Here is a 16,764-nt window from a genome sequence, read left to right on the forward strand (position 1 = left end):
TAAAGGCCAACATAAGCCTGTTAAAACAGCGTTGGTAAATACAATTCCTCCAGGTCTCCATCTGGAACATTTTCAAAATACCTCTGTATCATTCAGTGGCTTAATGACTGACACTTAGATCAGCCCAGGTTCATGGATTTTCCCACCAGATAGGGCCATACTGGTCACCTAACATGGGCTCCCAGATGGGAGGGTGGTATTTTCTTCTTGCTTAGCTGCTCTCTTCTTCCATTTGCTCATTGTGTAAGTTTTCCTTCATTTTGCAAAACCAAGGAATGATGAATCTGTGTTAATTTAAATGTTTTGGATAACAAGAATCTCCTCTGTCCTCAAGGCCAGTCTCCTACTGGAAGGGGAACCAATCATGCCATATAATCCTTTTTACGAACAGATCAAGCTCCATCCCTAATAATGTGACTGCTCTTGTCAAGATCTGTTCCCTTCTATCCCAAAAATATAATTTTTACTTCTATCTGTTTCAAGATTTTATTCTTGCATTACCATAATATTTGAGTGCTTTTTAGACAAAATCTATTACAAATATGAAGCTCTTACTGATTTTCATAAAGTCAGTCAAAATTCCTCCTTTGGAGATCTAGGCTTAGCTGGGGGATAGGGCTTTGAGAGTTTTTTTTTTAATTTAGTCTATTAATTTCTTGTTCTTTGTCATATTCTCAAGTGTTACTCTTCACATCACTGCAATCCAATCATCTGCATTTTTTATTTGACCTTGTGTTTTGAAATAAAAACACTAAGCAAATGTGTACGTTAAAATAAAACTCAGAAGCAAAAGCTACTCCAAAAGAGTTTAATAGAAAAAAAAAAAAAAGCAAAGTCTTTACTTACATTAAATGGGGCTGGGATTTGAAGTATGAAGGCAATAAAAATTATTTTGTGTTCCAAACGCTGTTTTTTAATCCTCTTTTTTGTAGGAAGCTGTAAAAAAAACAATAATGGTTTTGATATAGGAGCAAAAGAGCATGCCAGGAAACCCAAGCACCAATTCTGGTACTATCAGCAAAGGCAAAATTATACTTGTACAGTAATCTTGGAAGCACGTCAATTTAAGTGACAGACAACTAGGGCACTTCTGCAGATTCTTCATAGAAGAACTAATGAATTATCTAACTATTGAATTACCTCCAAGTCTTGTGTTGATTAACAAAATGTGAAAAAGCAAATTAGTGTAAAGTCTATGCAATTCCAGAGAAAAAAAGAAAACAGGAGAATATTGGCCTAATGGAAAACAGTTTACTACCAAGGTTAGCGTTAAGGCAAATACCAAAGTCCTTACATCATTAATTTCTTATAACAAAACGGAACTGCACAAACAGCCCAGGTTAACAAGAAAAAAACAACATGGGGAAGTGGGGAATAATGGGAGAGCAAGACAGGTCCCCTGTTCGGAAAAGTCTGAGAACTTCTTGTATTTTTTCCATTACAATACACCCCACTATGTGAAGGGTTCATAGTTTCATTGTGACTTGAGCCCCTAGGACATCTGGATGGTCTTGAATGTAGCAATAAATTTGGTATAAGCTCCACTACTTCATTTGTTCAACTCATTTACACAGAAATTAAAGAATAAAGCAGAAGCATATTGGTCTCTAAGCTCTCTATAATTTTCAGTGATATCCAAGCTCCCTTTCACTTAAAAAGCATAATTGCACTTGGTCATTTTCTCTGATTCTTATTCTGTTTGTCATATAGCAGATGAATTATCTTTCTTTCATAACTTAGCCAACTTTCCATCCATCAGAACATGCACATAGGGCATAGCAGACAGAAAAATCTCCTGTTGCCGGATGGGGAAAATGCAGCAGCTAGGTTAAAAGATTTGGGCAAGACCACAGAAAAAGTTAATATCAGATCTTGGAGGAAAGCTTTGGTGTGCTTTTGGCCTTTCACTTCAGACCATATGACAATCCCTTGTTGTTATTTCTTAGACTTATTGCTGACAATGGATCTTGGCAGAAACATTTTTAAATGCTGAAACCAAACAATTAAAGTGCTTAACAGATGGGGAACACACTACTAGTCTTAGCACGAATAAGCCAATGAACAAGCCCAAATATCAAATAGCAGTGTATACCTGCATGTTACTTTGATCTTCGTGAATTATCATGCTACTCAGGAAGGCACTGAAAAATACCCTTGCTCTTCCTTCTTTCTGTGTCTGTTTCTGGCTGGTCTCAATTTTTCTCACTTAGTTTTAATTTCTGTTTACAGACGACCTTTCATCTTGCTTAGCTTCATTTGTTATTGGCTTTCTTTCTATCAGAATCCACAGACAGCAGATTAAGCTTCAGTAAAATCAATGAGAAAAGCGACACTAATGAAGAGGTCAATATATTTTTAGAGTAAGTTCGCAGGAGTATCTACTGTTGACAGAAGTCATCTTCTGTCAACATCTTCAAACATTACAAACCTGTGTTGAACATGTTTGGCTTGTTTTTATTAACAGCTAATCAGAATCATACCACCAAACTCTCCTGAAAGAAAATAAGAAGTAATGAAAAACAATATTCCTCATTTTTCATTTTTCTCTGGGTTATTCTTTAGAAATAGTGGGTGCCAAGTGGTAAATATAGCCCAGATTTGGCTGAATCCTGAGGTTCTAAGAGAACCTCCACCCCTTTATAAACCTCTCCAGCAGCACTTGTTGTAGCAGTATCTGTTTCAGCAGTTATCAAAGGCTCTGTCTGCGTTCTGACCGTGACCCAAGCCTGGCTTGGGCTACTGCATAATTTGGTGAACAGAGAAGTACAGGAGGCTCCACAGGGGCCAAGCCCAGTCTGCATTTCTGTATGGCATCCATTTAACTGCCTTGGAGATGTTTAAAATTCTGATTAAATTAGTATTATTCCAAACAGATTATCCTCAGCTTCAAGCAAATGAAATATGTAAGTAGATTGTCAGGAAGAGAAAGCAATTTTTTAGTAAAATGAATGGATTAAAAAGATAAGACAAAGATCTCACTACTCAATCAGCTATAATCTTGATGGCAAACCTTGGGAAATATAGGTCAGTATGTTTAGGGTTAGATACTTTAACAGTGCAGAGATTGAAAAGTATTTTAAAAATCACCCATATATCTAAATTAAAATTTGAAGCAGTGATTGGGCCTTTCAAAACATTTTTAAGACAACACAAAGTAATTCTCTCATATTTTTCCAGCTTTACTCATACTGCCCTATCATGTTCTGTCTCCAGTAACGAAGAGCACTATACACACAAAGTAAAGAAGTTTCCATTTGCAAGCAAGGATGCCCAGCTCTTTCATATTGGGCTCTTTCTCTCTGGAAGTGGGAACCTTTCAGGTGCCAGAGCTGAATCACAGAATCACAGAATGGCTGAAGTTGGAAGGGACCTCTGGAGATCACCTAGTCCAACCCCCCTGCTCAAGCAGGGTCACCTAGAGCACATTGCACAGGATCGCGTCCAGGCGGGGTTTGAATATCTCCAGAGAAGGAGACTCCACAACCTCTCTGGGCAACCTGTTCCAGTGCTCTGTCACCCTCACAGTGAAGAAGTTTTTCCTCATGTTAAGATGGAACTGCCTGTGCTTCAGTTTGTGCCCATTGCCTCACGTCCTGTTGCTGAGCACCACTGAAAAGAGTCTGGCTCCATCCTCTTGACACCCTCCCTTAAGATATTTGTACACATTGGTAAGATCTCCTCTCAGCCTTCTCTTCTCCAGGCTGAACAGGCCCAGCTCTCTCAGTCTTTCCTCATAAGAGAGATGTTCCAGTCCCCTAATCATCTTTGCAGCCCTTCGCTGGACTTGCTCCAGTAGTGCCACATCCCTCTTGTACTGGGGAGCCCAGAACTGGACGCAGTACTCCAGATGTGGCCTCACCAGGGCTGAGTAGAGGGGGAGAATCACCTCCCTCGACCTGCTGGCAACACTCTTCCTGATGCACCCCAGGATACTATTGGCCTTCTTGGCCACAAGGGCACATTGCTGGCCAATAGTGATCATGAATCAGAGCTGATAGCTGCCATAGTTCACAGCCCAGCATTTATCCTGGTGCTGAATCTCAGTCAAGGACTGCATTACCTGTCCCCCTACACATCAAAATGGTGCCTAGCAGTCTTCACCCAGCCTGAGGACTGACACAGAACCTTATTCAGAAGAAGATTCAGGATAGAAAAGTCTGTTAGACCCAAGTCACCATTGCTTACTAAGAGGTAGGTAAGTCAAGAAAGCAAATCAAAATTATGCATATAGCCCTGATGAAACTATAGTAGTTTATAACCAGCGTAAGTATCAGAACCACTCTCAATTCATTTTTGTGGCAAAAAGGTTATAATTTAAACATATCTGACAAGTATACACAACCAAGCAGAAAGCTTATATTGGGTAAATTCTTATTTTTAATCATATAATAAGTCCCTATCTCTAGAGCACAAAAAGGTTCACCCTGCTGTAGGCACTGCATTACATAAACAGAATGTGTTGATTTAAAGTCCACTAGAAACACAATGGTAAAGGAAAAGATTAAAAAAAGAATCAATGGTTGCCAGCAGCATAAGGGCACAATCAACAGAAAAAAATATTTTGTTCCTTGGAGGCTACTACAAACAACTTGCAGTAATTAAAAACAACTCTGAACTGTATAGTGTTGACAACAGGGTAAGATGCTGTTTTCCAGCCAGAGGTAGAATTAATTAGGCTGCTCTAGATTGTCTTTATTGACTTTCGTTTTTTTTCCTCATTAGTCAAAAACAACTACTGGCTGTATTTCTGAACCTGCCTCTAAAAAAAAAAAAAAAAAAAAGATTTGCAGAAGGGAAGCAAAATTACTCAAGGCAAAATGCTACCAAAATCAAGTTCTAAACTGTAAAGTCACTTCACAGCCTATTTGCACATGCTGTGAAGGTGATCAAAATTAATCAAGCACTGTGCAACATATACAGAGATTCAATCCCTCTTAATTCATTTGCTTTACTGTTCATTTCCTAGGTTTGCATTTTTAATAACTTAAATACAAACATATAAATTGTCTCACAATGTCTAGGACAGGATCCTTCAGACACTCTTACATGTTACTCAAGTGACTAACATGCTTTCATGCTACTAGTCTCATCTCTATTGAAATGTTTGCAGGATCCAAGCCAAGTAGGACACCGTTTCTAAGACAAAGACTACAATTTTGGTAAGCTCTTATAACATATAAATGCAGTGTACATACTCTGTCAGAGGTGTGGGGGGGTTGCTCTTATTAAGTGTAGAATTATATTTAAAGCTGTTCATTAAAATGGCTGCAGCTGGCAAGCGCTTTAGTAAGGTAGTGATTTTCTAACACTGTTAAAATTCAAGGTTTGCCCTGTATGTCTGGGAATGTTTTAAACTAAGGCTCAGTGTGAATCTTTCTTAAGCAGGTGTTCTTTTGCTCTCACCTGGGCAACACTTGCAAAATGTATTGTTTCTGAGAACTATGGTTTTCTCCCATTCTGTGTCCTTTGAGGCCCACGGTTTAAAAGTGAGATTTCAGGTAAGATTTACAACTTCACACAGTAATTTTACTTATGTCTGTGCTGAAAGCGTGAGAAAAGACTGAACTTTTACTCTTCGCGCCCCCCCCCCGTAGTTGCTGACTCTACCCATTAAGGGAGATATTCTTCAAAGGCCTCAGCAGGAAGCAGAGGCGCCCCACAGCCGCGCCCAACGGCCGCCGTAGGGAACGAGCGGACGAGCAGCCCCGCCCCGCGCGCTTAACGGCTCCGCGCCCCTTCGCGCCCGCCGCCCGGCACCGCCCCGCCCCGCCGCGGACCGCGCCCTGCTGCGCGTGCGCGGGAGGCGGTGCGGGCGGTGCGCAGCCGCCGCCAAGGCTGGAAGGAGGCAAAAATGGCGGCGCCCAGGGAGAGGAGCGGAAGCTGAGGGTGCGTGCGGCGTAGCAGCGTGTTCTCGCGCGCAGGTAACTGTTCTGCGTCGGCGGGCGCGAGCCACGGGCCTGGCTCCTCTCAGCCCAACGGTTCTAACCGCCTCCTGCTTCTGCTCCGCCTGTTCCGCTCGCGGCGGTCTTCGCCCTCAGCGTCTGCAGCTGCGCCCACCTTCGCAGTGCCCCGTAGCCCTTCTACAGCCGCCCTGTCGGTGCCTCGCTCGGTAGCCAGGTCTCGCAGCGGTCCTCTGGCCCTCAGCAGCCGGTCCTCGGTGTCCTGCCCCGCCGACAGTTTTCTACCACTCGCTCTTGAGGGAGTTGCCTGCTCTTGCACCTGTTTTTCCAGCAACGTGCCAACCCGTTGGGGCTTTTGCTCATAATTAAAAAAAAGCAGTTCGGGGAAGCTTTTTAAATTCAAATTTGGGCTTCTCAGGGGGGAAAAAAAAAAAAAGAAAAAGAAATCGGATTGACTCCCTCACCTGCTTTTGCTAGAGTTGTGTTATGTGCCATGCACTGGATCTCAGACATGGGGGCAGCTGTTGTGCTTTCTGCTTGGTACCTGTAAAATAATATTCTGTTCAGCTCCTATGAGTGTTCTCCATCTAAACAGATGAGGCAGGCAGACAGAAGGAGAAAGTGAATGGGGAGATGTTTTTGAACAGCAGGACCTGCAAGAAACGTATTCAGCTAGTGGAAATCTTGTTTCATGGTATTTTTAGAAATTTGAATGCCTAATTCACATGAGGTTATGATGCGAGTTATCTGTGAAAGTATTGTTTTAGAGCTTCTCATCTGGTGTTTTTGATAAGGGTGGTGAAATATACTGGCCCTTGCAAAGCAATTTTCAATACCTTAATTTAGTTAAGACCTCCTTGTTCTTCTGTGTTTTAACTACCTCCTGCCAAAGCAGGAACTCAAACTGGGTTGATGTCTCCTGTCTTTCCAGCCTCCTACTGCCTTCTTGGCATGACTGCCTTGCTTTGCCATTCTTGGCTTGCAGCCTCCTTCTGAGACCTGCACTGCACTGGGGTGTTGATAACTAGGGCATGCCAAATGCCCTAGTCCTGTGCACCCAAGCATGGGAAGGCAAAACCAGTTAGTGCCACCTCTCTCATATTTTGTTACCCTTTGTGCTACATGTCACTAGTTGGCTTGATGTGTGACTTGCTGATCAGCTGCATCTTGTGTGTAAGAGAGTCTGGGAGCAAAAAAGAGACTACAGATCTCTTTTTTTCATCTGGTGAGTCCCTGTGTTTAAATGAGCTGTGTTTTAAGGCTGCGTGAGCCAAGCTGCAGCCCCATTCTGGTACATGTCACCCACTGTGGCCCCTGCTTGTCTGACTCATAGGTCATCCAAACATCCCCTGGGGATGCATTGACAGGCAGGCTTTTCTTGAGCTGTACACAGCCCTTGGGGTTTAGCCTGCACCTTTCATTTGTCTCTTAAATGAACGATTAATGTGTTTTTAAACAAAGGGAATATTTTCTAAATTAGCAATGCCAAAAGTGGCCTACCATAAGGAAGGAAAGTACTCGTTTCTGTTTAAAAAAAAAAACAAAAAACAAATACAAGTAATAGAAATAAGTAATAAGAAAATAAGTAATAAAAAGTAAAGCAGTAAAGCACCAAAATGTCCTTGGTAATTCTGAGCTGCCTGAATAAGCCTCAGATTACGGAGGGGAAGAAATTAGGTGTTTCCTGAATAATTCTGTGCACCTGCACTTGGAATCCTGTGTTCAATTTTGTATTTTTTATTATTAGAAATAAGAGAGATTTTAGAGATTAGCAGCAAAATATTCCAGGCACTGGCATGACTTATGTAAATGGAGAATGTTTAAAAGAGCCCGCTTGATAAATAGCAGAGAAAGTGTATTTTCTCTGATGCAATTCTGTAGATATGTAATGGTGCAGGCATTGGGAGCTTATGTATGCATATGTGGTATATGTTGAAGGACTATAACTCCTACTAGTTATACCCAGTATACAATTTAAGTGATCTAAAAATGATTTCTACTGATAGTGGTGTTATCATATGAGAAGGGTAGTAGGGCTGTTCTCCTATACAGAATTTTTCTGCACAGGGCTTTTACTAGTGCAACTCTTTCCATGAAAAATTATGAATCTGACTGAAGTAGCTAGCTTGCTACAACATTCAAATATATAGACCAAAAATTGAGAAAGAATCTGTAGAGGGTAGGAAGTATTGATGTAAATAAACTATATTTAAAAAAGGGAAATTGGGGTGAAGATGGGGAAAGAAAACTTCTCAAAGTAGATTCTTTTTATGCAGTATTTCCTACTGTAAGAAAGAAAATCTTGTAAAACCAGTAAACATCTTAATGAGATCTATCCTGAACTTTCAAACTAATTGATTTTTCTCACCTTTGAGTAGTTTTATTTTAGAATACTTAATCCAAAGCACGTGAGGAGGTTTTTTCTGACTGACTTTTTAGTTGAAAAAGAGTTGAATCCCTTCAGAATTGGTCTTGCTTGGCCTGTTAAATCATATCTTTTTCTGAGCAGTATACTTACAAGTTTTCCTTGTAATTCTTGCGGGAAAGTATATTGACAGGGAAACCCTTAGCAAAATACTCAATTTAGAATATCCTCTGGTTCCATTTGAAATCTACTAATTATAGTCATCCACCTCCATCACTTACAGTGATGACAGATTTGGAAGTTTTACAAGATAATTTTATCCAACTTCCTCCTCTTCCTATTTTTATTCTAAATTGTTAGTAAAACCCTGTTAGCCACCTCCTACGTTCAGTCAGCTCAATTTCTTGAACCTTCAATTGATTAATCTGCTTTTTTGGGAGACTGAATGCAAGAATTGCATCTTATCAGAGAAGAAATCTTACAGAATTTGAACATAATCTAACAGACATGAACATTATATAACAGACTCAAACATAATCTAACAGACTTGCTCAGTTTTGTTGTCCTGTGCAAGGGTCACAGTTAGTTCTTTCAACTAAAAAATAAATGTTTCTATAATTCTAACACACAGGGATAGAATGCAGATAATATGGAGAACAGGTACATAATCTAAACCAAGGTAAAATGTGCTTCATAGCTACTAAATTGCTATATAATCATAATAACAACTGAATTCCAGTTACATGTTGTAGATTGAAATATATATTTTTGTCTTTTTCAGAACACACATCATAGCCTTAAGAATGCAGTCGGTTTGTCAGAGAGTTGGCACTTGTTCCTTGTGTTTGAATAGACAACTAAATGGCTTCCTGGGATTAATTAAATGGCAGACACAACGGGTTCCTGTGTGCATCAGAACTATCTACAGTGAGACGGGGAAATGGGAAAAAAACTATGGGTTGGAGACAAGAAAAAGAGTTGAAAATTGGTGGTTCCCAAGAATAAAGGATCAGTTCTGCAGAATTTCAGAAACTGATGTAAGCATCATGAGAAATTTGGAAATTGCATGTTTGATATTTTTGTTTTCTCAAGCAGAAATATATTGGAAAACATTTAATACAGTCGACTTACAATGTTGAGCTGTATATTACAGTATAGAGAAAAATATTTTTATGCGGTAGTAGATCATTAAAAACAGTTGAAATAGGTGGGAAAAAATTCTTAAGGAAAAGCATGCTTAGCAGAAAAGTATCAGCTTGTAAATTTAGAAAAGGTTCAAATAATCAGTTATTTATTCCAATATTATACCACACTTCAGGAATTATTTAAAGTAACAAAAGTCTTTTGCATTCAAAAATGTTGTAAATAATTGACTTTCTAAACAGCTCGTTTCCAGTGATTATGACAAAATCTATTATGCTTGACACTGTGTCATCCTTTAAAATCTATGTTAGGGAAAGGTCATATTTTAAAGACTTTTTTTCTGTTTTACAGCATCTTAGGCAAAATGAGTGACTTGCAGAAAAAAGTGTTTTCCCACACAATAAAGAACTTTGAAAACAATTGCAATCTCTGTCTCTGACTCTTTTCCCTTCATACTTATGCTCAGTCACATAGGTATAAAATCTTTTTTTCCCCCTTCTTGTTTGCTTTTCTTCTTTCCTCAGATGTGCCATCTCCAACAGAAAATAGATTCCATCAAATGGTCAGAGAGAAGGGGCTTGCTTTTTCTGAGGAGAAAACTGAGATGAAAAACACACATAGCAGGGAAAGCATTAATTTAGGCCTGTGTGTGGTTTTTTTTAAATGTCTGACAACAACATGTATATACGTATTTATCATGCATGTGTTGTACACTTGCTAAATTCCAAAAGATATTTTTAATGCTAATGCTTTTTATTTTATCCTTACCATTGAAATAAATTTAGTATCTCTTATTAAGATGCAAGTTGTACAGAGTATTCCAATGAAGTATTTAAATTACTCCTCAGCTTGCTATTGGACAAAAGCGAAAAAAAAAAATTTTTGATTAATGTGAATACAGAGTATGATTCAGAATAATAAAAGCTACCCTTTTGTGTTATTAACATAAGAAAATTAATGAAAGAACTTAAGTATCAAAGATAAATTGTTCCTAATACAACATTTTAATTATGATTGAGTTTATGTGGAAGATAAAATTACAAAAAGGAAGTGAAACGTTATCAGTTTATTTAAAACTACCTAAATGAAAATGTTTATTTTCTTTTCACTATGCAAGATACTGTCTTTCAAGATACTGCAGATACTGTGTTTGTATCTGACATGCACAGGGGAACTGAACAGTTTCACTTCAATGGGTGTTCGTGTAATTACAAGTGATTGAGTTTGTCATTCAGTGAATTACCAAAGTTCAGCTGACAAAAAGCAACTGGCTGTGAATGAGCTCCTTGTTCTCTGTAAATACGAAGTAAAGCATTTTATTTAAACTATGAAGAGGATCTTTTAATCTGCCATGTTCTTCTTTATTGATGGGACAGATAAGGAGCACACAGTCAGTTACTGCTGCTGGGGTAAGGAATAGTGATTTGTTAAGCTGTAATTGTGTTTATGTATCTTTAGCTGAGTAAGTTGATTAAAAACATAAATTTCAAGTGTCATTTAAATATCAATATAAATTGAAGAGACAGCAGCAAAGTCTGGTAAAAGATCTCCATTTGCAACCCCAAAGAATTCGATCCTAGGAACTTTGTCAGTGCTCAGTTGGATCAGTTCTAGCAGAACTTTGTTTCACTTAATGGTACTGTATGGTTTATAATGTGCACATGTATATATTCAAATTAAATGCTAACTCATGTGGTTATAACTTTATAAAAATTCCTTTCTAGAAATCAAGACCAAAATTTTATGTGCTTTCTATGTTCCCATATCCTTCTGGAAAGCTTCACATGGGCCATGTTCGTGTCTACACCATCAGTGATGCAGTAGCTCGGTTTCAGAAAATGAGGGGGATGCAGGTAAGAAAAGAACTTCAATAGGATTGTTTTCCTGTTATTTTAATTTCATAGTTGGTCAGGGAATTAGTATTTTTTAAAATTTGTGCAGGTGAAAACGTAGGTTGGAATATACGCTACAGATGCATAGGACAATGGCTTGTGGAGCTTGTGAATGTATTAGAAGTTGAGACTTTTTTAAAAGACGTGATCTTTAGAACTCATTGTTGCTAACAGATTTTTACAAACTGTCTGAAATGTGACTGCTGCTGTATAAGCCACCTGAATATCAATGAGAGGTATGGACCACACCATTTCTATGAGAGGAGGTTCGAGACCCTAATACCGTCTGGGCAGGAAATTTTTATGTGACAGAAGAAAAACATATTATCCTGTAGCTGGTAGCATAAAACTGAGATGCTTCAGAAGTTGATGTAGACACGTTTCACCTCTGCTGCTCTGCAGAGCATGTTGCTGTCCTTGGTCAGACTTGGAGGGACTTGCTGCTCCGCTGTGCCAGCTGAGAGGGGAACCCCTTGTCACCAGGGCTGTAAGTCAGGTGAATGGGGGCATGTCACTTGGGTATAGCTGTAGAAGTTTCTGTTTTGTGGTGGTATAAGCCTTTGGCTTGCCTATTTCAGCCTTGCTCATACACATGAAACCCTGTTTTCTTGAGGGCACAAGTCTATGAGGTAGGCTAGGACTAACTACTTGCTGCCTCTGCAAGGAGAAGTCCCACTTTCCCTACTGCATTCCCTCTTTTCGCGGTTCTCCCCAAGCCTCCTCTCATTCCTCCCTCACTCCCTCCTCTCTCTCTCTCTCTAGTAGACAGAAGGTGTAGTTGAGAGCCATGTCCTTGCCATCTGAGGATGGGAACCTAATTGGCTTTTTGCCATAAGGAGCAGTGGTGGGTAAAACTTGAAGGACGTAATCAAGGTGTGGAAGAATTGTGGCCAGAGTGATTACCATGCTGAGGGGGAAGAAAGAATATTTGGTAGGGGGGAAACTGGTAAGAATCTGGAAAGGAGTAGGAAGGATTATGGAAGGGGGATACCATATTTTGGAGCGGGAACAAATAAAAAGAAGGAGGTCTAGGCAAGAATCTAGGAGGAGACTCAAAAAGGAATTATTTCTGATGTATGAGGAAGACAGAACAGCTCAATAATATAGGAAATAGAACCTCAAAAGAAAGCAAATGAAGATGAAATTGAGAAATAAATGTTAGTTGATGGTCATGCTAGGAAGAGCAATTTCTTTGCCACAAATGCTGCCTATGTGTAGTGTTTCTGGATTTATAGCCATCCATGACACTTTTAAGGGTATTGTCACTGAATTATTTAGTGTACTGCCTTTCCAAATACTCATTATGTATGGTAGGTTCATCATTGGCATAAAATACACCAAATACGTGCTGCTGCTTTGCAGAAGTGCATTCTCATGCTTTTAAAATTACCAGAAAAGGGAATAACTGATTTTGCTTTTTCTCTTTAAAAGTGTGTATATATTGTAATAGTAATCTGTACTGACTCTTCTGTTTGACTAGAATTTAGATACCATTAAAAAATTGAGCCAACTGGGTTCTTGATGAGACTTTAGATTCTTGCTTAATGTTAAGGCCACTGGAGATGTCATTTTAACATGTAGGTCAGCTCCCATCAATAACGGTGGAGATATCTATTCAATTTCTGTTCAGTAAGATGAAAATATGCTTCCTCTTTTACTGGCTAAAATAAATAAAGTGAAAATAAAATAAATTGTCTACATCTAGTAGGATACTGTAGGTGTTAGCTTTTGAATACAAGGGAAGTGAGCACCCTCAGTAGAAACCTTTGGGGAAAATGAAAGAATAATACAGTTACGATGGAATACAAGAGCTGTTATAAAAACAAGTTTTTATTTCCAAGATTACTTTTTTTTTTTTGGAAAAGTTTTGAAAGACTTTTTTTCTAACCAAGTTGTAATACAAAGTTTTAAATCTTGCCTTCCAACTTATTTTTACATTTCATGTAAAAATGACTTTAAAGAATATTAGAGTGCCCATAGAACATGTTGAATTGCTATAAATAAGTACATCTGCCTTTGTGTTAACTTCTTTGAACATCTATTTATGACTAAAGGTGGTCAGCCAAAGAATTCAACATTCATGTACCATTAAGGAGACATAAAAGGTCTCAAATGATTTTCTGAGTATCTCAGACTCGGAACTATTGTGTCAGTGATGTATATTTACTTGCTTAAACTTGCATTTACTTAAAAAAACAAACAAACAAAAGCTTTTCTTTATTAGCCATATTAATTTCCCCATCAGTTAGAATTAATGTCTTCATAATTGATTTTCTCCTCAAAATTAATTTATCAATCTCTTGGTGTTTTCTCTGGAGGCTGTCACAGTTGTCTAATCTGTTAAAGATTTCTTTAGTGTGATTGCTATAGACTATGAAGTAGTTATGTCTTATCAAACACAACATTTGAAATCCCTAAGAAAAAATTATTTCTCTGTATTCATGTGAACTTCACTGGAATTCTTCTGTACATTAAAAAAAAAAAAAAAAAAAACACCTTTCTAAAAACCCTCAATGTGCATCATTTTCAAGTTATTGCATTTTTATTTTCATTCAGCTTTAGTTTTGTATGTTTGAAAGTTTAGAGACGGCTGATTTTTCCAACAAAAAATGTAAGTAGAAATGAATATATTTTGGATATTCAAGACAAGTTTAGGATTAAAGATTTTTAAGTAATAATGTTTTTTAAGCTTAGTTTTCATCTTTTTGAAATGAGCAAAAATGAAGATTCATTGAAGATAAGATTATGGGCTATATCTCTACATATAGATATAGAACCGACAGTGACTGGCAAATCATATAGCTGTGCTACCTGCACGGGAATATAGGTAAGGTTGAAAATGTCTGTTGGACAACGAGGAATTACAAGTATTTACAGTAAACAATACGGCAAAAATATTCAAACTCACAGTTCCCAGGGAAAACCTCTGACTAAAATGTGTATTTGTTATCTAACATACAATAAAGAAAAATATCAGGAGAGGACGGTCATTTGCACATTATAGTGTATATGTTGAGTAAGGGTAAAGTGGAGATGTTTTTTTCTTACTTAGAGAATGCCTTCACGAGAAAACAGTAAATTAGTTTAATATTGATTTAGTTTGAATAGGCAAGGAACTGGCTTATTTGATATAATACTTAAGGATAAGCTTGAATGCCTTTACAAGGGAATTAGAGTTCCTTTAGTAAATTGGAATCATAATTTGAAATGCATTCATTTAATTCCATTGTGTAAGAGGTAGTATGGTGTCTTAACTGGGAAGGGGTTAAATATTTGAATGCCTTTTTTTGCCTTTCCAAAGTGCAACATTAATATTTCACATTTCTAGTAGTACAGAATCTGGTTTTGTTTCAATTAAAATATTCTAGAGAGGCAACGTGTATTCAAACCTGCTGATATTTGCGAGAAAGCTGTACTTCACCAACACTTCAAGTGGGAAAATAAATATTTGCTGCTCCTTATATTTGCTACTTTCCTTTTCTTTTTGGAAGAAAGATTGCTTTTAACATGGAGCTGCAGATGATGTGAGTGACAAATGACACTGAAAATGAGCAAACAGGTGACCTAATAAGCAGCAGCCTTTTCTGCAATACATGAATGGCTAGTCATTTATTAAATGTTGTGTGGGGATGGGATTCAATGCACATGTAACATCACAACGTGCAATAGCATTTTTTAGTGTACTGATAACTGATAAGCTTTGCAGTATTTTCGGCAGGAGGTGCGGCTATGTGTGCTTCATCAGAGGGGTGTTGATACGGGGTCAGAATCAGGACATCACATTGAGCAAACTGGTGAAGTGCAGTTTGTGTTTTCTTAAGATCTGACCAGTGAAGCATTGCCAGTGGTTCCAGTACTCCTCAGATATCGGATGACAGTGTACAGAAAACTGGAACTCTGTCATGCACTTGAATTAAGGGAAAATGACTTGAAGAGTACATCTGTTACAAGATAACTTGATTACATTCTAATTACTGAAAGAGAAATATGAAGAAAAAGTCTTTGCGTGGGAACTGTAAACAGTATAGGTTACTTAGCATGAATGCAGTTCCAAAATGTGTTTAGTATAATATTTTTCTTGAAGGGCAATTAAAACCAAGCTTTTTCATGTGGAGAATTCTAGTTACTGATCTTGTTACAAGCATACATCTTTAAAAGTGCTATGAAATAGTAACTTATGTGTATTAAATTACAATTTTATATCTATTAATAAACCAATCTAGAAGTGAAATTTGAAGTTTCTGGTTGTGTTTTCTTGAATTTATATGCATGTTGTGAATTCAAATGTTTGAGTTTTGGAATAAGGTAAGGCATTTCCTATTGATTATTTGAGTGTCGTGTACAAATTCTGGAGATATTCATGGCGATTTCAGTTGTTGTCTGCCACTGCTCTGGGAAAAAGTACTGTGTCTTTAATAAATTCCAAAGTGGATAATTTACGCCTCTCTGAGGACTAAGAATAGTTCTCTTAGCAATCAGTAAGCACAGAGTGATCCAGTTCAGTAGTTTCTGTAATATCTTTTAAATAAAATTATGAATTGAAATTGATATCACAGTGAGGCTGTCATATTTGAGTTGTACAGAAATGAGAATGATCACTGGACAATTCAGGATGAAATTCCTGCATGTCATGATTGCAATTTCTTCATTTATACTTAAACTGTTCCTGATAGACGGGTTTGGAATATATTCAGTGATATTTTCATGATATCCCAAAGCGGGCTAAAGAACATTTAATTAAAACTTTGTAATGAATTCATGAGCAGGATATGTTACTTCAATACGATTCAGATTTCTGATCATCATTAACTATCTCTACCATTTTTTTGTGAGAGCGTGTTGCCCATTTGCCAGATTTCTTTTGTGGGTCTAAGTGGAAAGTTTTACACATATCTTATGTGAACTAAGTCTTATTTGAATTTAGTTCTCTGGAAGCAAGTACTGAAGATGCTAACTAGCTCACTTTTTTCATTTAGAAAGAAAGAGGGAGCAAATGTAATGATATTTTAAATGCAATTATGTTAGATAAGAATGTGAGAGATTAAGGAGGTGAGAGACTTCATTGTTTTCTTAATGTTTGGTACTGTGCAGACAGAGTAACTTTTCATATTTTGTTTCTACTGAGAGCAAGAAATAAATGAAAGCATTATATAAGCAGAGTTATTATGTTTTGATCGAAATCTGTGTGGGTTGATTATTTTTTAATTTGAAAAGTGTCTTATCAGAATGCTAATAGGCAGCATTCTGTTGCAAAGAATCATTGAAACAGTTCTGCTGGCTAGATTGTACACACTAGTCAAAAATTTGTAATTTTAATCTATTTCCAGATGTGCCTTGCCTGCTTGATTTTTAGCTGTTGCATAACGGTGTTTATTAACTGGCACACTTAAAAGGCAATCTGGGCCACATTCAGGTGGAGGTCTTGCTTTTAAAATGTCATTGTAGCAGCAATCTGTAGATCTAC

The 16,764-nt window shown here is 37.8% G+C and overlaps 1 protein-coding gene across 6 annotated transcripts in view; it reads left to right on the top strand.

Annotated features, from left to right (window-relative positions):
- The first annotated feature begins 5,821 nt into the window (after positions 1 to 5,821).
- Positions 5,822 to 16,764, top strand: part of LARS2 (leucyl-tRNA synthetase 2, mitochondrial) — a 95,410-nt gene continuing 84,467 nt past the window's right edge. For 4 of the 6 annotated variants that reach the window (XR_001293744.2, XR_001293745.2, XM_013950768.2 and 1 more), the window contains exons 1-3: positions 5,822 to 5,921; positions 9,047 to 9,302; positions 11,133 to 11,261. Coding sequence is in view for 4 of the 6 variants with exons in the window: in XM_013950768.2 (XP_013806222.2) it covers positions 9,069 to 9,302; positions 11,133 to 11,261 (363 nt within the window). In the remaining 2 variants the exon portion in view is untranslated. Of the gene's footprint in view, positions 5,922 to 6,806; positions 7,126 to 9,046; positions 9,303 to 11,132; positions 11,262 to 16,764 lie in introns of those variants that run through there. The other 2 variants (XM_013950769.2, XM_067291371.1) reach the window with 2 other exon arrangements.

The sequence above is a fragment of the Apteryx mantelli genome, chromosome 2, assembly GCF_036417845.1.
Source record: "Apteryx mantelli isolate bAptMan1 chromosome 2, bAptMan1.hap1, whole genome shotgun sequence".
Lineage (NCBI taxonomy): Eukaryota > Metazoa > Chordata > Aves > Apterygiformes > Apterygidae > Apteryx > Apteryx mantelli.